General features: G+C 47.3%; 1 protein-coding gene across 2 annotated transcripts in view; it reads right to left on the bottom strand.

The window, feature by feature from the left end:
- Nucleotides 1-24,287, bottom strand: part of LOC122378894 (protein strawberry notch homolog 1-like) — a 550,127-nt gene that overhangs the window by 208,790 nt on the left and 317,050 nt on the right. For both annotated transcript variants that reach the window (XR_006256101.1, XM_043360535.1), the window contains exon 17: nucleotides 22,580-22,847. Coding sequence is in view for 1 of the 2 variants with exons in the window: in XM_043360535.1 (XP_043216470.1) it covers nucleotides 22,580-22,847 (268 nt within the window). In the remaining variant the exon portion in view is untranslated. The remainder of the gene's footprint in view (nucleotides 1-22,579; nucleotides 22,848-24,287) is intronic.

Genomic DNA, 24,287 nt, shown 5'->3' with positions numbered 1-24,287 from the left:
GGCGGATTATTTAGGATTTATGTTATTGACTAGAGGTACAGGTTTACGCGATAACTGTATGCTTTGATTTATGTTATGTTAGGGGTCAGCCTGACGCTACGGTGCGCCCCCTGGTCACCTAGATTACCTAGATTCAGTGACACAGATACACGCGCTGCACCCACCGCCCATGCTCTGACAGAACGAACGCTGAAAACTCTAAAACACAAAGTCATGACCATTTACAAAAACCACAGATCGACAACGGAACCCAACCATACACCTAACGATGTAAAACTAATGAAAGAGCTTGGCAATGACCCTGACATTATAGTCAAGCGCTCAGACAAATGCAAGGGGCTTGTAATTCTCTCCAAGAGCGATTACATACAGAAAGCAGAAAAAAATTACGGACGATTATGAAGCAGTCACTACAAATCCCACCCGAAAACTTGAGGCAGAGACAAAAAGATTGATTAAAACCACGCTGGCAGACAAATTGCCCGAAAAAAAATGTGAAAAGTGTTCTACCCGCGGGGTCACGTACGGCTGAACTGTATGGCCTCCCCAAAACCCACAAAACAGACGCTCCCCTTCGCCCTATTGTCTCAGCATGTGGTGACCCCTCGATAAACTTGCATGGCTTTTGGAACGGATCATAACGCAGCTCCTTGCATTTGTGCTAGCGCACCTGACAACACAGACGATTATCTACACCGACTTAGGACACAGTTTCCCCATGGACTCCCAGCGGGTGCCATAGTATTTTCTGTAGACGTGACGAACCTTTACGGCAACACCCCCACTAGCGAAGCTGTCACAGCCACCCTGGACCTCATCAAAAAGCATCTGGACAAAATTGACACTTTTGGACTCTCTGTTGAAGATATCGAAACGCTCCTACAGCACTGTCTTAATAATAACTATGTTCGGTTCGGTCAAAAGTTCTTCAAACAGACAGTAGGAGTAGCGATGGGCTCTACGATTGCTCCCCCACTAGCCATAGTGTTCATGAATGCTGTAGAATCCCTGATCCTGACTTCTCAAAATTCTCAGTACCAGCCAATGACCTACATGCGTTATATCGAAGATGTGCTAGGCATTTGGACCCATGGGGCAGACAGGCTTGACGAGTATTTCCAGTTTATGAACGACTTCCACCCAGCGCTAAAATTCACTATCGAAAGAACTGACAGGACACCAAATAGAAGCATACCCTACCTAGACACCATCATCACAGTACAAGAAGACGGCACCTACAGCACAGAGTTGTACATCAAACCTATGGCTGCACCTATCATCATTCACTACACATCAGCACACCCAATGCAATGCCAAACGATCAGTACTCCACTCACAACTCTTGCGGGCTAAACGGCTAGGTTCAGACAGACAGGCAAAAGAGCGAGAAATGAAGGTCGTAGAGACACTTTTCAGACACAACGGATACCCCAACAAACTCATACAGAGAACTAAGCACAAGATCATGCACCACACACAGAAAGGTCACAAACACAACACCACTGGACGCAACAAAAATGACACGACCTACATATCGCTCCCGTACATTGACGAAACACTAGCGCGCCGAGTGAAAGGTGCGGTGCGCTCGTCTGGTCTGAAGGCACAGGTCGCATGGGTCAGCGGGAAAACGGTGTTCAAGCATATGATACGGTCAGGTCTCGAAAGTCCTCCGTGCCCTGCTGGATCAAAGAGATGTCACACCTGTGAAGCAGGCCTTCGTAGCCGCTGTCATACCAAAAATGTTGTATATAAAATCACATGTAACCTGTGTGATGAGAAACCCGCTGTGTACATAGGTGAATCAAAAAGGAGAGTCCGCGAAAGATTTAATGAGCATCTACGGGATGCTAAAAACAAGACCAAAAACACCCCTCTTGGAGACCATGTCAACCTCAACCACCCATCGGCCGTTTTCACGACGGAATAGCAGGCATCTATTTGATACCGATTTGATCCTTTGGTTCCTCAGGAATTTTAGTAGTTCTTTTTAGTAGCTTTCCCAGCTTTCGAATGAATGATGCGTTAGTTTGCTATTTTTCTATTAAATATCACATCGGTTTACTTTACCTAAGGATTTATCACTAATATCAACATAAAGCGTAAGCACAATTATAAAATTATGAAATTATTAGATACTAGTACAATAGTTGAAAAAAGATACTGAGTTGCCACGCTACAAAGAATATATTCATTTATGGCGCACGACAGACATTTAGAAAGCAGCGCCCTGTTTTATTGCACGCTGCTAGCCGCTTCCATTGGGTTTTGCAGGCCGACGTCATTGGTTGTTACACGTATGATGTCACGCGACTTGTGGCCTATCACTGCTCTTTAATGATCTCCACTAAATGAATGCAACAATGGCCTTTTAAGTTGATCTCTGTGGCCATCTGTCTGTGGAGCGACCAATATGAAAGTTGGGTGAATTTACCGGGGTTACATGACTATGAGCAAGCAAATGTGTATCAGGAATGGATTTATGTGGAGAATTGCGCTGGACCATGAGTGCTCGAGCGCTCCCAATTCCACGCCGGTTTGGCTTTGGAGCCGAGACAGACGATGCGGGTCAAGGTCACCGCTGGGGTAACGGTGGATTGGCTGCGCCCGAGCACCCGTAACGCGGCACAATTCTCCATCTATGGATTTTCCTATTCGCTCAGCATTGTGATAGGCGTTCGTAATAGCATTACTCGGCTCATGTACCTATCCCCGGTTATTCAAAAGAAGTTTTCGTGGGGGAATATCACGGCTATAGGTACCTACTCAGTGGCCCTATTCACGACTTTCAAAGAATGATCCGATAACTAAATACCGCACAGACCTACTGCATTAGTGAATCTGACAAAAGGTCTGTGAAATTACATCCCTCCTCACCACACCCCTAAAAACTCATTCAGTTTCCAAAACCACTTTTATCGACTCGCCAAAAAAAAAAAAAAAAAAAACACACACACACACACACAAAGCATGGGGCATGTCAGCTCTCAGTTCATTTTTCATTGTCTTTACCATGGTTCAATTGCATTGCGCGATTTAAAACACGTGAGTGCCTATATAGTATATATGTAGAAAATAATACCTACGGCAAAACATCCAAAATTACAAAGGCTACAATGCTTAAAAAGTAGGATCATCAAGGAAGCCCATTTTAACTTGCGTGGTGTTGCAAACCATGCGATTCCAACGCGGGCTATTCACAACGTCTGCAAAGACACGTTAACAACTGACAAGCCGCCACCGCTGCCACTTATTCATAGATGGTTGATATCGCAGCTTGGGCGTCAGCAGCGCGGCCCACAACGCGTCGGCGCCAGCGCACGCAGCTGTTGGCACTCGGCAGCCGGTGTTGCGACTTAACGGCCGGCCGGCCCCATGAAGGAGAAGCTCTTGGTGAAGCTTTGTGATCGCCTCATAGCCGCCTTGGATGTCATCTTTCTTGGCAGATCCATCCGTCCAGATGGTACGGTGCAGTGTGGATAAAGGACGAAGTCCAACGCCGCTAACCCCGCGACCGCCACCCCAGAACGTGGCCACAGACCGAACGGGCGTGAGAGCCGTAAGGGCCACCCCGCCATCCGGTAGGTGGCTGAGCAGCCGGGCGCAGCGGCGCCTGGACGGCGGCCGCGCTGAGATGAAGTCCCAAACCGCCATGTCGCCATCACCGCCATCACCATTGCTGCAGCTGTTCCCAACTGCCTCCATCGCCGCCGTTGTCAGGTGTTGCCAGCAGCCGCGCCGCGGGATGGCAGAAGCTCCAGAGTAGCCTCCAGCGCCCCTCACCGCACGTGTGCAGGTGCTCTGCGGCCGCCGGGTCCGACGTCCAGGCAGAACATGATATTTCCATGCTGCTCCGACGGTGGGCTGGTCTTGTTTGGGCGTTCCTCCCCTGTGACGTCGGTCACGCCTGCCCCGGCCAGGGCGCAGAGGCCGACGTCTCACCATCCGGTTGCGGTCCTCAGTCGGGTCGCAACGTGTACCTCTACCGCAGCGTGGAGCGCGCTCCCGCTGGGCAGCGATACAGCCAAACGTAACATGCGGGCGGCCAGCGCTGCGCCGGACAGCGGACCCATGCCGGGGGTATGCCGGTCTCGGCCATTAGCGAGGTCGTCGGGGCCGAGGCTGTACATACAGCTGGTGACCGCGTGAGCCGCCAATCGAAGCTCACGGCTTATAAGCTCGACGCAGGCATCACACGCCGTCCCGATGGGAGCTCCGCGACGCTGCCGCGAACTCCAGCAGCGCGGCTCGCAGCGCGAAGACCGGTACGGACGGACGGGGCGCAAACGGCGTGCGGGAGTCGCAGGCGACGGAAGACGTTCTGCGGACAGAAAGGGTTGGGCATAAGCTGGTCGGCAGGACACTCTTGAGCCGAACCTTTGATGTAATTGCAGATGATCCAGAAGCATGCACAAAAATTCATGACACACTTTTCTCATTTATGTATTTGCTACATATGATATGATATGATCAGTGACGCGTTCTGGGCAATATGTTCTAAAGTGAAGTAACTGAAGTTACAATTGACAGCTTAAAAAAAACACACACACACACGCACACACATTCGATAGCTTATGAGAATAACATGCCTTGTCTGCTTAATGCAGGAAAATATTTTTCACTTTTTAGAAACATCAAAACAGTTGTCAACAAGCCATGTCAACAATCTAAACAATTTTTTTTTTTGAAAAATGCTCTAGCTAGCTTAAAGTTCCACAACGTTTCCGGACCACTGTACCCAAACTCAGTTCATGTTACAAAAAAAATTAATAATACCTCCTAATTTTGAATGAAATATAGGTATAAGTTATTTGATTTGGAAAGCAACAAATTTCCGAAAATCATTTTAGCAAAATCACTATTTTCTTCAGCCACCAGGTTTTAAACAAAACTATAGTAAACTTTATGATCTAGTTGACACAAAACCAAAGCCCCGATTTTAACAAATGTAGATTAAATTTTAACAATTTTAACAAATGTATCGTGGAGAAAATAAAAAGTGTAGATTTGTAAAGCCGGGATTTTTCACGGATTAGGCACTTAAAGAAATATCTTCACCTTTCTTTGAGCCACCAGCCTTCACCCAAGTTTTACACGAATGTAGTGAACCAGACAATGTGGCAACTCAAAACTGTGATGGTTTGAGATAATTATGACGGTAAAAGAAAAAGCAACACAAGGTTCCTTACCCTCGCTTTTTCCAGATGGGTTCAGATGAGGCTTCAACTGTTGCCGACCTGAGGAGCTATAGGGACTTGAGCTTTCCAAAACTCAATTTCTAAGGGCACTGAGCAGTGTTTGGGTTTCACACGTATGCGATCGTAAGTTACATTAAGTTGACAAAGCAAACAAATCAAAGCATGATGCCCCGCGCGTCCGCCCGCGACCACGTCCCGCGTCCGACTCCCGGTCGCTGCGTGACCCGAGGCCCCGGCGGTCACGTGACCTACCGGCCGGGACTGCAAACGGCCTACAACACCATTCTTGTATGACGTCATATCCTACTGAGGTGCTGATTGGTCGGAATTAGATACCTGAAGGTAATTATCCGCCGTAGTTATTTTTGTTTCATTGTTTTGCGTGTTTTCTTATATGAAATGTAATTAAAAAATTTGCCATATTTTAATTACCATTAAAACATAACTGAATAGGTATAAAAGAGAACTCGATATATACTTTCCTTGTTTTTAAGAATTCCGGAATTAGATACCCGAGGGAGCAAAGAGGGAGCAAGTTGCCACGCTGATTTGATACCTCATAGTCGAAAGGTGGGCTACTAGAACCGAAAATTGCTGTGTTTGTAAATAAATAAGTGATTTGAGGGCACATAATGCCCGGATTTAAACTTCTAAAATTATTTTGAACATAAAATATTTCAGTTGGAGGGATGTTAAGGCCTCAAAGGGTAGGTACTTTTCAGGTATCAAATAGGTTCCTCTGCGAAAGTTCCGTCGTGAAAACGGCTATCATGTAGTATATCGTCATCCTCATTCAAAATTAGCATAGAGAGAGTATGTAAAGATGTGGCTGATCTGAAAATAGCAGAATCTATTGAAATAAGAAACCAAAAACCATGCCTAAATACACAAACCTCATCCTGGCCCCTTCTCCATCCCTCTCCCTACACTCCCACATAGGCAATGTTCTATGCTTGGCCTATCGTCCTCTTTTTTTTGTCAGCATGTCTCTATTGGCTTATCCATTCTTTTTATTTGTCTCACCTGAAGAACTTGTACTTGTTAGGTGCGTCTTTCATCGCCATTTGTACTAATTTGATTTAGGGTAGACGCAGTTGACAGCGTCCCCCTCCCCACTCGTGCACCACCTCAGCGAGCTCTACACTGGTGTCATGTTTACTCTGCTGTGTGTATGTATTAGTTGTACGCACCTGAAACATGTGTAATTAAGTGTATGAATGCATCTTATCATGTCAATCACTCAGCATAGGTTTTGCATTTTCGCGAGTTTGGCGTGCTGCACAAACTACATATGCCTGTGTTATTTTTAGGTATTGTGTAGCATTGCCAATATTTATCCAATTGTTATTCAATGATATTGGAGCATTGTATTGTACGCTGTTAAAATTTATTATAGGTATGACCTGACTGTAATTTGTTAGCCAGAGATCTCACAAAAATGTTGCACGCTATTTTGAAAGGATTTGAATTTGCTCGTTGACAATTCCGAAAATGTACATTCTGAAGGCGACGCAAGTCGATATATATATCATAATACTTTTTGGACTTATTTTTAATATCATTTCATTGTATCATGAGCATAAGGTCATTTTCTACCATCATAATATTCATAATTATGCTCAAACTAGCCATAGCTCACCTCCAACAAATAATATCCCATATATAAAAATCAAAACGTCCGTATGTATGTATGTATGTATGTATGTATGTATGTATGTATGTATGTATGTGACGCGTCAGTCACGCTTGGCGGGCTATTGCTCCGGAACGGTGCGGGCTACGGGGGTGAAATTTTCGACGTAAGTCGGACGCGTGCATCTGTTTGTCGTATTAAATTTTGGTGGGGGTGGGTTCGGTGGTTTGCACGTGGCGGGCGCATCTTTGCGGGATTTTGGGCCGCGGCCGGCGCCGATCAGAGAGCACGCGCCTTAGGCTCAGTTTCTTCGCTGCAAAACTGAGGGAAATCAGAGCCGGCAGGTCACTGACCTTTGGCAATGAATACCGGCACAGGGCACTGCCGGCCAGGAGGAGACGCCAAATTTATTCTGGCAATAACTCGGCCGCCACTGGGCCGATTTTAATGAAAATTGATTTATCACGCTGCGCGTAATGCTGTCCCTCTAGTTACATATATAAAAATCAAAATGTCCGTATGTGACGCGTCAGTCACGCTTGGCGGGCTATTGCTGTGGAACGGTGCGGGCTACGGGGGTGAAATTTTGAACGTAAGTCGGACGCGTGCATCTGTTTGTCGTATTAAATTTTGGTGGGGGTGCGCTCGCCGGTTTGCACGTGGCGGGCGCATCTTTGCGGAATTTTGGCCGCGGCCGGCTTCGAGCAGAGAGCACGCGCCCTAGGCTCAGATTGTTCGCTGCGAAAATGAGGGAAAACAGAGTCGGAGGTCGTTGACCTTTGGCAATGAATACAGGAACAGAGCACCGCCGGCCAAGAGGAGTCACCAAATTTATTCTGGCCATAACTCGGCCGCTACTGGGCCGATTTTATTGAAACTTGATTTATTACGCTGCGCGTAATGCTGTCCCTCTAGTCTATATTATAAATCCTAAAAAGTACTCCGCCGCCGTGTGCGACGTAGTCACTTTGTAGCGCTAATTGCGGCGGCGTCCGTTGAGCTAGGGCCGTGAAATTTTACAGCGATGTGAGCCACCTTTACACGTAGGTCGTATTAAATTTTAGACATGATGCGGCCGGGGGTGCGCCCGCGGCGCGTGCTCGCGTGCCCATAGGGTTAACATTAGAATTGGCAAAAACACACTATTGCTCGGGAACGGTGAGGGCTACGGGGGTGAAATTTTCGCTGTAAGTCGAACGCGTGCACTCATTTGACGTATCAAATTTTCGAGGGGGTAGGTTCAGCGGTGTGCACGTGGTGGGGCCGCGACCGGCGCCGAGCAGAGGGCACGTGCTTTAGGCTCAGTTGTTCGCTTAAAAACTGACTGGAAATAATCAGAGCCGGGAGGTCGTTGACCTTTGACAACGAATACCGGCGCCGGGCACCGCTCGCCAAGGGGATTCGCCAGTAAATACTAGATGCCGGCAGCGCTCGTGCGTTGCCTTGGGCCAGAATTGGAGGATCCATAGCCCAATGAAATGTGCATTATTTTGGAGGCCTTGCCTGGGACTACCATTGAACCGATTTTGAGGTTGATAGCTTAAAATTTCTTTGAGCCAGAGGACCTCACGTCAAAACGGTTTTCCGACCCCAGCACGTGCAGCCTGCACCCCTCGCAGACGGTGACCCCCCTGGAAACTGGTTCAAGGTGTTACCGATGTGTCCCGCCAGTATGGCTTTGCCCGTGACCTCGGGTTGACCTGTAGCCTTGACAAAAAATTTCGTGTCACCGAAACTTTGAAGCGGAATAGCATGTGCCACGAAGCACCGAGCGAACCGAGGCCAGCACCAAAAGTTTACCTCGCCGGAGACGAATCAAACGGTCCCACTTTCGTCCCGATCGGTCCACCCATTTTGACTCCAGGTCCAAAAAAGCTTGGACAAACTCACTCACATACTCACTGACAAACAGGTTCAGCCGAACTTTTTTTCAGCGACCCACCAATGGGAATCAACTTGGACTATCGGTGGTAGTGTAGGGTAGGGTAGGGTAGGGTAGGGTAGGGTAGGGTTGTGTAGGGGTAGGGGTAGGGTAGAGTTGTGTAGGGGTAGGGTTAGGGTAGGGTAGGGTAGGGTAGGGTAGGGTATGGTAGGGTAGGGTAGGGTAGGGGTAGGGGTAGGGTAGGGTAGGGGTAGGGGTAGGGTAGGGTAGGGTAGGGTAGGGTAGGGTAGGGTAGGGTAGGGTAGGGTAGGGTAGGGTAGGGTAGGGTAGGGTAGGGTAGGGTAGGGTAGTGTAAGGGTAGGGTAGGGTAGGGTAGGGTAGGGTAGGGTAGGGTAGGGTAGGGTAGGGTGGGGTGGGGTAGGGTAGGGTAGGGGTAGGGTAGGGTAGGGTAGTGTAGGGGTAGGGTAGGGTATGGGTAGGGTTAGGTTAGGGTTGTGTAGGGGTAGTGTAGGGTAGGGTAGGGTAGGGTATGGTATGGTAGGGTATGGTAGGGTATGGTAGGGTAGTGTAGGGGTAGGGTAGGGTAGGGTAGGGTAGGGTAGAGTTAGGTAGGGTAGTAGGGTAGGTTAGGGTAGTAGGGTAGCGTAGGGTAGGGTAGTAGGGTAGGTTAGGGTAGTAGGGTAGCGTAGGGTAGGGTAGTAGGGTAGGGTAGGGGTAGGGTAGGGGTAGGGTTGAGTTCAAAAAGGGCCCAACATACAAAACACTTGAACACCCCGCAACTATCACCATCCCTTACAGTTCAATTAAAAACAGCTACCCAAATCTACCCAAATAATACAGCTAAAAATAAAAGTCAATCACCCAAACTAATGCACCCGTAACATAACATAAATCAAAACATACAGTTATCGTGTAAACCTGTACCTCTAGTAAATCCTAAATAATCCGCCGTGTGCGACGTAGTCACTTTGTAGCGCTTATTGCGGCGGCGTCCGTTGACGTACGGCCGTGAAAGTTTACAGAAATGTGGGCCACCTCTACACGTATGTAGTATAAACTTTTGGACATGGTGCGGCCGGGGGTGCGCCCTTGGCGCGTGCTCGCGTGCCAATAGGGTTAACAGTATAATTGGCAAAAACATGCTATTGCTCGGGAACGGTGAGGGCTACGGGGGTGAAATTTTCACGCCAAGTCGAACGCGTGCACACATTTGTCGTATTAAATTTTTGAGGGTGTGGGTTCAGCGGTGAGCACGTGGTGGGGCCGCGACCGGCGCCGAGCAGAGGGCACGTGCTTTAAGCTCAGTTGTTCGCTTAAAAAAAAAACTGAGTGGAAATAATCAGACCCGGCAGGTCATTGACCTTTGACAACGAAGGCCGACACAAGGCACCGCTCGCCAAGAAGCTTCACCAATGAATAACATCAATTTGTTTTTGCGATATCTCAGCCGTTTCTGAGCCGATTTAGCTCAAACTTGGACTGTCGCTGGTAGTGTAGGGTAGGGAATTGTGGGGTAGGGTAGGGTAAGGTAGGGTAGGATAGGGTAGAGTAGGGTAGGGTAGGGTATGGTAGTAGGGTAGGGTAGGGTAGGGTAGGGTAGGGTAGGGATGGGTAGGGTAGGGTAGGGTAGGGTAGAGTAAAGTAGGGTAGGGTAGGGTAGGTTAGGGTCGGGTAGGGTAGGGTAGGGTAGGTTAGGGTCGGGTAGGGTAAGGTAGGGTAAAGTAGGGTAGGGTATGGTAGGGTAGGGTAGAGTAGTAGGGTAGGGTAGAGTAGGGTAGTATACAGGGTTTCGAAGTCGGAGTCGGAGTCGGAGTCGCCCGGAGTCGTGGCAAGCAGCCAGGAGTCGGAGTCAGAGTCGGAGTCGGTCCAGCTGCCTCGACTCCAACTCCGGAAAGCTAACTGAAGTCAATCCGTGCTATCACTTTTCAGTTGTTTTTAACCAGTGGCCCCACGGCAAAAATCGCTTCCGGTGATCACAAATAAGGTATTTTTTTCACACATATTGTTTTTGTTCTGAAAAGCTAGCATCGCATGTTACAAATTTCAAGTTATGTCATAATTTAGTAGGCAAGTATTGTGTATTCGCGTTATAACTTCTATCTCTCCAGTGTCAAAGACTTAATGACAACTGTATATTTACTTTCTTCTTTTATCGCTCCGAAAAGTGCCTTACACAAGCACAGACCCACATGATGGCGATGCCCGTTACCGTGGTCATGATACGGCCACACTCTAGTACTTTTCGGCGGGTTTTCAAGCTGGCCGCCGGCCGCTAGGATTCAGCTGCGTCCACGTGGGAGAAATGGTGACCGCATGAACGAAACCGGAGCGATCTCTCGGTGCGCGAACAGGGTGTCTGGAAAGTTCTGGCGCCTCTTTTGGACGTCGTCTAACGAGCGCTGTGATTATTGGACTTTCAACCAATCACCGCAGATATGACCCCTCGTTCACCGCTCAGCTAGGGGTCGCGTAAATATGACATTGAAACCGTTTTCAGTGCTAGGTATACATATGGGCGAAGATGCGCCTTGTCGCTGAGAGCCTGCGCGCGGGGGCCCGGTGCGGCTTGAACGAGGCGCGAGTTGCAGCGGAAATTTCTTAGAAAATATTCTCACTCAGTTACGACTGCGGTATGCCAAAGCTGCTGAGACTGAAGCAACATTTCAGCAACAATCGAAGAAAATCTGGGGTCTGATGGACACAAATGTTCCATCATCTTCGTCAAGGTCAAATAAATGACTGAAAGGCTAGCCCACGAGGGGTTCCTGGACACGACAATCTAGGCGACTTGCCCTAAGGGTCATTTCGCACTTCAACAGCTCCAACAACGCCACTGCCGTCCAAACCAAACTGACAGAGGAGCTCAGCGGACCAGATCACCGTGGTGAAATGAGAATACTCGTAGGCCACCTTATTATCCCAGCCTTAGCCCGCTCGACTAAGGCATTACGCGTTTTGCAGAATAAACTCTAGGCCACCTCTCATCCCAGCCTGGAGTCGCTGAAGACTCGCATCATGACAGCATGGGAGGACAGGAAATGTCCTGCATAGTCAAAGCCCGCATGCGTTTCCACCCTTGCGTCGAGGCCGTCGTCGGCACAGACGGTGGTTACAATGAATGGGCACTTAGCAGAAGCATGTGGCTTGGTGTTCCTGGTCATTGTTTTGTTCTATTGTTGAGTATCTATGGACCAAAGGCATTTATCTAAAAATGTTGAAAAACGCCAGGACTTTCCGGACACCCTGTAGAAATAACACGGCGCGTCATATCACGCGGAATTTTGGCAGCCACCATTGCCCTTTGTATCAGACCCGGAGTCGGAGTCGGAGTCGGAGTCGGAGTCGGAGTCGGTCAGGATCCCGGAGTCGGAGTCGGAGTCGGAGCCGGAAGAGCACTACCACGACTCCGAAGGGTAGGGTAGGGTAGGGTAGGGTAGGGTAGGGTAGGGTAGGGTAGGGTAGGGTAGGGTAGGGTAGGGTAGGGTAGGGTAGGGTAGGGTAGGGTAGGGTAGGGTAGGGTAGTAGGGGAGGGTAGGGTAGGGTAGGGTAATAGGGTAGGGTAGGGTAGGGAAGGGTAGGGTAGGGTAAGGTAGGGTAGGGTAGGGTAGGGTAGGGTAGTAGGGTAGGGTAGAGTAATGTAAGGTAGGATAGGGTAGGGTAGGGTAGGGGTATGGTAGGGCTAGGGTTGAGTTCAAAAAGGGCCTAACATATAAAAGTCTTAAACACTCCGCAACTTCACCATTATACCTTACAGTTTAATAAAAAACTACCCAAATCTACCTAAATAATACAGCTAAAAATCCAAGTCACTTACCCAAACTAATGCACCCGTAACATAAAATAAATCAAAACATACAGTTATCGCGTAAACCTGTACCTCTAGTTGTTATAAATTTGAATTTCATTCACCACTGTTCCATCCAATATTCTTCATGGCTACATCACATCGCAGGGGCGTCGCCACGGATTTTTGAGTGGGGGGTCGGGTTTCCGGTCTTCGTCTTGATGGGTAGGGGTGTTTTTAGCCACACTCCCGTTTTTTTTTCGTGTGCCCGGAGAAAGACCTCGGCGCGCAGCGCCGCGAAAGCAGCGGTATATCTTATTGTACATCAATTTTGCATCGTGCATAAAAATCAAGCACAGGTCACCTGAGGTCAGGTCACGATGTCATGTCAAGTTCAGTTTTAATGCCTCTTTAAACTGCAATCTTGTCATTCCTATAGATTATCTCCTGACTCCTATAAGTCTGAAATTTGGTGTAATGAATGGGATTATAAGTGCCAACAGTTCATGTATCTGGGATTTTACATCTGAGAAGTGAAGTCAGGTCAAATAGGTATGTGACCTCACCAATCATGATAAGATATGGGAAAAAGCACGATGCCTTCTGCTTTGAAAGAATATGCTAAAAACGCTAGATACTTTTGTAGCCATGGCACCTTGTTCATTTTAGAGACAAGGTGCAGCTAATGACCAGTGGTGACTGGAATGGTCAGTGATTAGGTCATCAAAGGTCTCTAACACATTTTCGACAACTTTAAATGGAGACGTTGTAGAGCGATGACAGCACCTGGAGTGTGTTCAGCTCAGTAACACAGATCGATCCATATGCAGCAGGTTCTTTTCTAGTCAGGTCATGACCTTTGCCTGATGTCAAGTTTTCTATTCGAGTTCAAATTGTAAGCCATGCGACGTGTTTCGACGAAACAAAAACGATGGTGATAACATGAATAGCATACACATTCACTGAATCATAGGTTGTTACATAACAAATGTTTCGGCAAAATCCGTCCGTTTAGCTGTTTGGACTCTATGGTACACAAGTCATAGACCCGAAGTCATATCTGAGGCGAAGTTGGCGAAAGAGCTTTAAAAAAGCTATCGAATACGCTGTGTTGCTGTAGGCTAGCTCTTATTCGTATTTTACGGGTCGCTAAGGTAAAACGCTTACCAACGCAACGCTAAGGCATGCTTTCGGCCCCCTGATCGAGGTAGAGCTTCGTGGAAGAGCGAGAATGCTGCCCGTGATGAGAGAAAGCCAATGATGCCCAATTTCAAGGTCTTGGCCGGGTCATCTTAGGTCAACGCCCAAAAGTAGGAAAAATCTGGCCGCCTGCTAGAACTTAGTGAGCCGTAGCTGTTATCGGGGTCCCGAGTACGAGTTTGATGTTAGTCTTGAACAAAAATGATGACTCCATGCATTTTGGGTAGATCGGGTCGGGTCAGGTCAGGTCGACCAGCAGGCTTCCTGCCGGCCATCTAGAGTGGGTGACTGACAACCACCAACGATAGCTTCGTAACATGTTACATAACCACCATTTATCAAAACTACTTCAAACGGTTCAAACGGGCGCTAAACTCGAAATCAGCCCCAAAAAACACACACGTAAGTGGAAGCAAATAAAACTCAAAAAAGTTAACCAAGGTCATCATTCGAACATATTCGAATCAGGGCAATTTTTTTAGAATAGGTGTAAAATTCATTAAGTCGAGGTCACTGGAAGTTTTGTTGCAATATGCTCCTTTTTGCGCGTCTTATTAGGAAAGCCCCAGAGGGATCCACCATTGACCCCATTTCAGTGGGGGAAACTGTGGTCAAATCTTCTATTTTTGGAAGCCTTCCATTTTTGGAAGGACCTTCCATAAATGGGTATGCATTTTCCAAAAATGGAAGGCTTCCAAAATTGGAAGGTCTAATCTCAGTGTTCCCAACTGTGATTCACATTCTTTGATTTAAGTTACGGCCTTTTTAAATGTGTAACATTAATAGTTGATTTTGCCATTTATGATCATTGATATAAGGAGAAGCAGCAGTGCTAGTGTTGGTAATACAGGCATGCTATGTCAATGTACATAGTGATATAATAGCATGGTGTCCTGGCGCACTGCTCTCTTTTTCTACTTCTAGAGGACACATAGAAATTCAGAAGAGAAAACAGCTGGTCAATAACCAACCAGGAGGAACACAGCTATAGCCCTGACAAAAAATGGTTTAAATTAAACTTACTATTCCTCATATAAATTGAAGATTCATGCTCCTTCGATAGAAAGTAACACGAAAAACGGCGCAGCAACGCCTATTTAATTCGTCCCATATTCCGGAAAAAACATTGAAAAATGACGAGAACTCCACCCAAATGTTTGGCAAAAGCCTTAAAAAATTGAAATCAACCACACAATATGCTAATAAATGCAGAAAACGGCAACAAATACAAGTTTTACTCGCCACTACACTCCCGAAACCGCCGCACTCTGTCCAGACAATTCCGCACTGTAAATAAAGTCGGCGGTATCGAACAAGCATGGCCCGTCACTAAAGTACTTTTAAGGATATTTACTTTTCGTTTTTTATGCTTTTTGCTTACAAAATGTTTGATAAAGTCTTATAAAACCATCGTTTGTCGGTAAATTTTTGTCAATTTTCCACGACTCATTACTTTGAAAAATTACCTAAAATACATCCACGCTAGGATTTAGGCATCCACGCTAGATTATGGACACTTCACTATGGCGAATAGAAAGCGACCAGGGGCGATAGTCGCATTTGCCTCATGTTCGGCGGAAATCGGTAAGTTCCAACATATGCGCAACATTTTCTATATTTGGGTACGATGACGTCGTCAGCGTACCCATTTTTGGAAGGTGCGTACCCATATATAGAAAATCCTTCCAAAAATGGAAGGCTTTCTAAAAATGGAAGATTTGACCACAGTTTCCCCGACTGATTTCCCCTATGCAGGCAGGTCCGAGGGTAGCAGGGCTGAGGCTAGCCATGTACAGTCTGTCTTAAAAGTATCGCGCAAAGTAACAGTGGATCCATCAAGCCTGACCGAGGAACAGGCGCGGATACAAGGGGGGGGGGCCATGGGGGCCATGGCCCCCCCCCCCCCTTGGCCGATTTTTTTCAAAAATAAAATAAAAAGTTAAAAAGCTGAAAAGGGGGCCTCCTGAAAATAAAGTGGCCGAAATCCGATGAGTTTTTTTTAACCTACCCACTTAGTTATTTCTTAGAAGACTAGCTGAGAAGACTTCTTTGTTAGAAGATTGGTAAAGCTTTTCATAACTTGGAGGTCTCTTATACTCACAGAGATGACCACTTTTACAGGGCCTCCTAACCTGCACAGAGGGCCTCCAAGCCTGCACAGATGTCCTAACAAACACAAAATCTCTTAGCCTACACAGAGGCCTCCACTCGCATCCGAACAAAGGGCCTCCTAGCCAACACAGAGGGCCTCCTAACTCACACAGAAGGTCTCCTATCCTGCACAGAGGGACTCCAAGCCTGCACAGATATCCTATTCGCCAACACAGGACCTCTTAATCTCCACAGAGGGCCTCCACTCGCATCCACACAAAGGGTCTCCAAGTCTGTACTGAGGGCCTGCGCTCGCATCTGCACAGAGGGCCTCCTAGCTATCACAGAGGGCTTCCTAGTTCACATACAAGGCCTCCTAGCAGGGGCGGATCCAGGGGGGGGGGGGCGATAGGGACTATAGCGCCCCCCCGGGCGACTTTCTCATTTTCTTTTTTTTTGCAAAAAAAGCATGATAGGGGGCCCCCAAAAATAAAGTGGACGAAATCCAGGCTTAAACTTTTGGGGGTAGGTAGGGCCCCCATCGATGGGGGGCCCCCGATTCGGAATAGCCCCTCCCTTGGCAAAATGCTGGATCCGCCCCTGCCGAGGAAGGACTGCTGGATTTGAGTCACCGAAACAATGGATATCCTCGTCCATTCCCCAGGTCAATTGATTCGGTGACTTTCAAATTAACGCAGGCCCTTCCTCGGTCAGGGTTGATGGATCCACCGTCACTTTGCGCGGTACTTTTAAGACAGACTGTACCTCGTAGTTACTTATACGTCATCCGACGAATCGACTGCAACCATTATTTTGACAATCAGACGAACGCATGGGTCAGTTTTGACGCGCTCGCTCATTTGAGGTATAAAAGGGGACTAGAATCATATTGTCATGCTGTTGTTCTAGCCCACAGCTTATTGACCTATAAGCAATAGGGACTATGGGAGCTCTTGAAGCGATTCTGAATCTGACGTTGTATTTGTTGATGTTGTTGACGCCAACTTCCCTGACATAATAGCTAAAAAAAAGCATACTCAGCATCGCCAAAAGTGGGGGGGTCGACCCCCCGGTTCTGACGAGTGGGGGGGTCGCGACCCCCCCGACCCCCCCGTCGGCGACGCCCCTGTCACATCGAATTGAATTTTATTCTTAAGAAATAAGAATAAAATTGCTTGAAAAATGTCAAGTCAAAAAAATGCACACAGATAGCCATAAACACTTGCGTAATTATCGAAACTTGCGCGCAATGTCTAGCACATTGATTCACCATAACTTCAAGCGATTTGTAGTTCTCTACATTCCCACAAGGTGGCTTTGTGTTGTATATGACGTCATTACCATAAATTACGTCATCGTTTTGAAAACACTTTTCCATCACTTTCATCAAAATTCGGCCAATTAATTGGCATGTAGCCACCCATTTAGGTATTATCGACTATTTCCAAGTGTTTTGGAACCATCCACTCCACTTTTTCAAGGTGAACATATTCCTTCAATACGACCTACGTGTAAAGGCGGCCCAAGTCTCTGTACAATTTCAAGATCGTAGCTCAACGGACGCCGCCGCGATAAGCGCTACAAAGTGACTACGTCGCACACGGCGGCGGCGGCGGCGGCGGGGTACTTTTTAGGATTTATAATATAGATACTTTTTAGGATTTATAATATATATTACATCAAAATATGGCCAGAAACTTGTATCGATATGCATATCAATGGATCATCATGGCTGTAGACAATTATTCAATCAAAATATTTTGACAATTTTCATAAACACAACTGTTTTTTTTTTTAATTTACTACATCATCACATAGAACAGATAAGAACATTACGGCGGTACATAGCACCTTACGATACGATCTGGGCGCGGCGGTCTCGTGTGGGACCGGCGTCTGGTCCCACACGACCGGCGCCGCACATCCCACACGCCTGTCCCTGTAACAAGCCTCGTTACAACGAAGAAACATTTGGCAGGGGAAACGAAACTCGACCATTACACTTCCCCGACGCGATCGTTACTCATGATTCCTCTGAGAGGATTTTAAGCATGTTTGAGGTTGCCTCCCAAAGAGCATTAAGTTCTTCAACTCTGCCGTTGATTTTAAAAGCACATTCTTGCAGGTTTTGAAATTGTGGTAAATGAGTCGGGTATGAACGCATCGTAAGCATGCTCTCGTTCCTATTTCATTTCCAAATAAAATATTTGGCCAGGAACAAGAACATATTAAAGTCTTGGGCTTTACATCTTTACATGAGCCAAACATTATTTTGGGGGGTAATATAGTTCAACATTCCGATATGATATGTTACCGCGCTTGAACATCATCCATATTTTGTTCCAGAAGACTTCAACTACTGGACACCGTACTAAAAAATGCAGTGCCATTTCCTGGGCTTGTTTGCAAAAAAAAAAAAATGCACTGGTCATTGTCTGTTAATTTGAACGTCTTTGAACATTTGAACATTGAACAACATTTTACTTGCTAGAAGTATTTTATGCACAAGTCGAAACCGAAACCATCTGAGATCAATATTTTTAGTACTTTACGTCAAGATTGTAAACCATTTTTTTTCCATTGAGGTGTAAAGCCTAGTTCCACCTTCCATTTTTTTCGCATTGACATGTCTCTAGTAGTTTAGTCATAACCAATTTTTTTGTAAGCCCATTTTGTGGTGCTTCCCACTGTCATCAGTCTTCAGATATTTATCTGAGTTTTTTCACTTTTTTATTTATCAAAGTCTTTATATAACACCACAAGCATACGAGACTAAACAGGTATAAACAATGGTGAAATCCTACAGGTTTTCAAAACAGCGATACGGATCCAGACAAGCGCGCAGCCGCGACTCTCGCTGTCCAACGCGACACGCTAGCGACCATCGCAGGGTCGTGTCAACCTATTGTTTTTTGTTTAATTTTAAGTAACGCGTACATGGGGAAAAGGCAATGCCGGCAAAGACGCGGAACAAAATACACATCTCTAAGTTGCATCACGCTGATGCACTGCCCACTGCTACCGCTGTAGCGTCTGGTTAGCCGTTAGCACGTGCAGAACTGATTATCGCACATGTGCTTCACCACACTACCGAAACCGAAATATTGTGATGACTCTGACTGATGTCTTGCAATATCTCGTTGTTGGCCCTGGAGGCCTCCTCAGAGCGGCAGATGTCGATTGCGTTTAGCAGTGACGGGAAAGGCCGAAGAACCAGCAGCTTGCGGCGTGTGTCTTTGTCACGGATTCCCGACATGATCCGCGTGGTGACTCGTTCATCCACACAGGAGGCACACAGCTCAGCATCCGCTGTCAGTTCCTTGATTGCAATCAAGAATGAGTCGAAAGATTCTCCTTCCTCTTTTTTCACGTGGATATTTTTCATTGCACGAAATTAACAGTACAGAAACAATAATCAACATGGTGAACAGAAACATGGCAACAAAATACATGCGTTTGCGTATCACGCAGCCTATCGCAGATTCTCCTTCCTCTTGCTGACGTTCTTCAAACTTCACACGGTCGATGGCTACATTGTGCTGAAGACGCAGAAACTGTTCAATCTTGTCCAGGGACGAGTTGACATCGTCCAGGTGGGGGCAGATGCCAACCGCGTGCAGACTGGCGGCGCGCATGTCCTCGGTGAAACAACCTCTCAGGTAGGCGAGTTGGTCTGCCTGACCAAGCGTGAAGATGCTTCCAAGGCGATAGTAATCATCCCAGGACGACCTCCATAGACGAAACCTACGAAGACTGGCAGAAGATGATAGCTTTGCAGGAGGTGCTACCGGTGGTCGCCTGACCATGTTGTCTGATTGGAGCAGTGCAGAGGCTGAAGCTGCAGGAGACGCTACAGGAGATGATGCGGCAGCAGGGGCTGGTACTAATGAAGGTGGTGTCTGGCTGCTAGCCTCGCCAGGTGCTGGGGCCGTATTCACGTCGACTTCGTAAGTCAATTTTCTTTCGTAAGTATAATTTGGTATTCACGTCGTCACTTCGTAAGTTTTTATCGACGGAGTTCACGTGATTAAAAAAAAAAATTGCTTAAGAAGTAGGTCAAACTTAAGAAAATTCTTGCGAAAATGTTTGACGTGAATACGGCCCCTGGTGTCCTCCTGGATGCCTCCACTGAGTGCCCCGAAACGGCAGGAGTCGGCGGCTCAACAGCGCCGTTGGCTTCAGCTGACCGCGTGGTGACCTCGGGTTCCACCGCTGTTGGCGCAGGCTTCCGGTCAGCTGCAATAGCCATAGAACGGTGCTCCTGTAGCTCCTGGCGAAGGAGTTCGATGTCTCGTTGATGATGCTCGTGCTGTTGCTGTAGCTGCAGTTGAAGCTGTTGCTGAAGCTGAGCTAGCCATGGTGGTGCCGAGCTGACCTCTTCTTGCTCGCTGGTATTATCCATCTTGGAACTGGAACGTAAGTTGTACGCCATGCAGTCGCTGATCTACCAGGCAGGTCCTCTGGTACTGCTTCGGCTCACTGTGGCAGGTCCGTAGATGCCGGCTGCGCCATGTGAGGTTCAGAAGCTGGAGTAGCTGGTAAAGCTGTATTGCCACCGTGCACACCAAAACAGAACTGCCCTCATATTTCGCTTCACAACTCACATTAAAACGCACTCCACTCGCAAACCAATCAGCTGACATACGAGTACATGCATCGGCAGGTGGGGTGATCAGGTCACGCCACCTACCAGGTGAGCACACCATGATGTCAGGCCGCCCGTACAGGATCGAGCCGGTAACAAGGGAGGCTGACAGGCGAGGCCCGGACCAGAACAGTGTCAAGGTCACCTGAAGGTCAGGTCAGGTCATCGACCTTTGATGACCTCGGTCCTCGAATCACTTTTTCCAGTTTTACATGTTTCTAGGCCAGTTTTTGGAGCTGAATTCGAATTTAGCAACCATTTGAACATTAACGAAGCGGTTTTGGTGCCTTCGTAACATGTTACGAAGCTGACAGAGGCGGTTGACACCTACTACGAATACCCAACAGGACCCCTACTGTACGAATACTCGACAGGACCCCTACTGGTTGACCTGACCTGACCTGACCCGACCTGGCCTAAATGCATGAAGACATCATCTGTGATCAAAACTGACATGATATTCGCAATCAGCACCCCGAAAATCACGTTAGGAGCCACACTTTACGACGTTCAACAGGTCCAGATTTTCCCGATTTTTGGGTCATTGACCTGACCTGGAAGGTCAACCAATGACCTAGGACCTTAAAATTGGGTATCATCGGCATCCTCTCATCACGGGTAACACGCCCGTTTTTTCTGCAAAGCTCTAGCTCGATCAAGAGCGAACAGCAAGGGGGAGGTCCAACGGACTCCCCCCCCCTTATCCCGCGAGTTGCTGGGGGGGCGTTACGCCGCAGGCGCGCCAAATTTTAGGTACCTGTAGGGAATTGATTGAAGTTTAATGTGACAAAGTTTCAAAAAAATCGGTCGGAAATTTTTTGAGATATCGAGGTTTTAGTGACGTCATGATTTCTGAGTTTTCGACCAAAAACGGCATGCGTTCAAAAAATCATATAAAATCACAGAATAGACATACAGACATGCCGTAAACGCCATTAGACTGCCAATACCATGATCAATCAAATGGCTATCTTCGATTATTGATTATCGTTCCGCATTTTCCATAATCTTTAACTGAAATTTGGCAATTTTTCGTGACTACTTCACGACCATGATACATGCATTTCTTAAATTGAACTTTTTGAGCCAAACACGTACACATATGATAAAATGAATGTCACCATCGTGTTCTACGCCCCAAATTACCTATAAAACATGTGTCACAGGCTGCGAATATCAGTTTTGATTTTCGGGGATATGTGCCTACCCGGTTGACCTGACCTTGACCCTGACCTATGCTTGACTGACCCCTACATGGAGCTGACACTCTTGTAGGCCTTATGTGATGGATTGCGCACCGATTTGACAGAGTTTATGACAAGAGGCGCCCATTGCGAAGTCCTGAAGTCCATGCTACTGAAAGCCCGATTTCAGGTGTTTGACCTGACCTTGACCCGACCTGTGACCTCAAAATTCAACTTAAAAGTACTCATCTGAAGCGTCTCGTCGCGCTCTTTCGTTTGCCGCCTCGTGCGTTTCGCTGTGCCTATTGGTTCTCGAGTTATCGGCTGGGGGCGTTTAACGCCCCCCCCCCCCCCCAGCAAACGGTGGGTGGCGAAATACCCCAGCAACTGCCGGGTTATACGTTCGCGGCTGGAAAAACACCAATACGAGTGTAAGTTAAGCGCTGAAAAGAATAGCTAATTAGCTGTTCTAATCAGCTATTAATCAGAAAGATAACATATTTAAGCGCTGAAGAGGCCACCAATAGTTAATTAACTATTCTCTTCAGCGCTTAGATATCTAATCTTCCTCATTTTTGTGTATTTCAATCCCTGATGACGAAGACGAGAGGTCTTTGAAACCGGTTGGATTTATTCAAATATTCTGCTCTGTGACTCAATATACGTCTTCTTGTCGATTTTAAATGTTTTTGATGCTTGTATATGTGTTGTAAATAAATGCTTCGATCTTGATGAACAACTACCCTCAGTAATTTACCCGGTCCTGACGATTCGGTGCTCGCGTGTGCGTGTGCGTGTGCGTGTGTGTGTGTGCGTGTGCGTGTGCGTGCGTGCGTGTGTGTGTGTGGGGGGGGGGGGGTGTGCGTGTGCGTGTGCTGGTGCGTGTGTGTATGTGCGCTCGTGCGTGCGTGCGTGCATGCGTGTACGTTTGCGCGTGCGGGGCTCGGGGCGGCGGTACCCACCGAACTGCTGAATGGCGCGATCGGCGCTCCACGGCAGCTCCAGGGTGATGTGCACGCGCCGGCGCTGGTTTTTAACTCGCCGGTCACTCTGCAGCGATATACCGGACGAGGCCGCCTCAGAGATGATGGCGATATCTTTCTCTCCGTCCATGAAGCGTCGCTTTTCCTCCAGGTTAAGCGTCTCGAGCGGCACATCTTGCTCGGAGCGCGACTCGTACGCTATCTGGCCGTCGTCGTGTTGGACTACCCGGCCTTTGCGACCAGTCATCTGTGAACGCAGAGTGCGACATCTGAGGCCAGTTTTACCAACAGAAAAATAGCCGCCTGGCGCAATTTTTCTATAAAAAAAAAACCGCCGACGAGTTTCACCAACCAGGGGAAAAATATCTGCCGGCGTGAAAAAAATATCAGACAGAAAAATAACCAACGAGTTTCACCAACGGCAAATGCGGCATGAGTGTTTATCTGCGCCATTATATGTAGCAAAACAGCCTAGAAATGCTAGTTTTCGGGACGGGCAGGCACCGTAAGGGAGAGTGGGGCACATTCGTTTTCAGCAGTTTATGGGAACACGAGTGACTGCACGAGCTAAAGGTAAATTATGAAAATATGTCTATCATTGCCGCTCTTCGTTCACTGTAGAAGACAACACTGTACCTGCTGTCATGCTTGATAAAAACGCAAATTTGTCATATTCGTGGGCTTTCCAAACTTTTCTCATATCATCCATTTTCGTGATCCTGACTCGGAAATGTGGTTTAACTTTTCAAAATTGGGTCCGAAGAAGCTCACTTTATTCACGGAACTGCTGCAAACTTGTTTGTTGAAAAACTGTCATTTTTTCAATAAGAAATTTTGAATTATATTAAAAATAACGTTGTGGGGCAGGTTCGTGCACGCACTGCCTAGGGGCACATTCCTGCATATTTTTTCGTTTTTGCGATTTATGACTTTATCTGTAGTAGTGACGCTCGCCTGACCAGTCTCGGCTGCTTGCGACGTCGTGACGAGTAATTCACGTGACCTTGGGGGTCAAGGAGGCGGGTCGATGGCCAGCGGTTGGCACATTCTTGTTGGCCAGCCCATTCTTTCTACATATGTTGTGCAATGTATTCTTGTGGAAAGGAATCAAGTAAAATGACCCCCTGCCAATTTCTTTTGGCAAATTTCTGGCAATGCCCGGTAATTCTCCAATTTTGCAGGGTACACGGAAGTGCCCCACCCCATGCACGAACGTGCCCCATACCTGGGGCAGTTTTGTGCAAACGTTCAGAGTTATTAAATGCCATTTTTTTTTCTAATAGAAGCGATAACTTTAGAGGATAAGTTTTAAAGAGGAAAATATCTGCAATAGTTTCTTTCCATACTACAATCAACAATTTTGCTATTGCACTAACCGACGAACAGATATATGGATTTATCCATTTTGCAAGAATGTGCCCCACTCTCCCCTACCCGAACATTCATTTATCGGACGCTCTAGCTCCGGGGATTGACCTCGTGACGTCAGGCGCGCGACCGCGGCCAGGCCGGAGGCTCTTTCGCTCACTGGACGGCGCGCCGAGCGGTCGCGACCAGCATCACCGGACCCTTAGGTGAGAGGCCATGGCGTTACAGTTTGGCAAAATGACTGTATCTGGCCATGTATTGCTACAGATCCTTTGCGATAGACAGCCGCAGGGGTGGAACTTAATATCTCTTTGGGAGG

This window comes from Amphibalanus amphitrite, unplaced genomic scaffold, assembly GCF_019059575.1.
Source record: "Amphibalanus amphitrite isolate SeventyFive unplaced genomic scaffold, NRLGWU_Aamphi_draft 000067F_arrow, whole genome shotgun sequence".
NCBI classification, from domain to species: Eukaryota; Metazoa; Arthropoda; class Thecostraca; order Balanomorpha; family Balanidae; genus Amphibalanus; species Amphibalanus amphitrite.
This window is presented reverse-complemented; position numbering and strand designations above follow the sequence as displayed.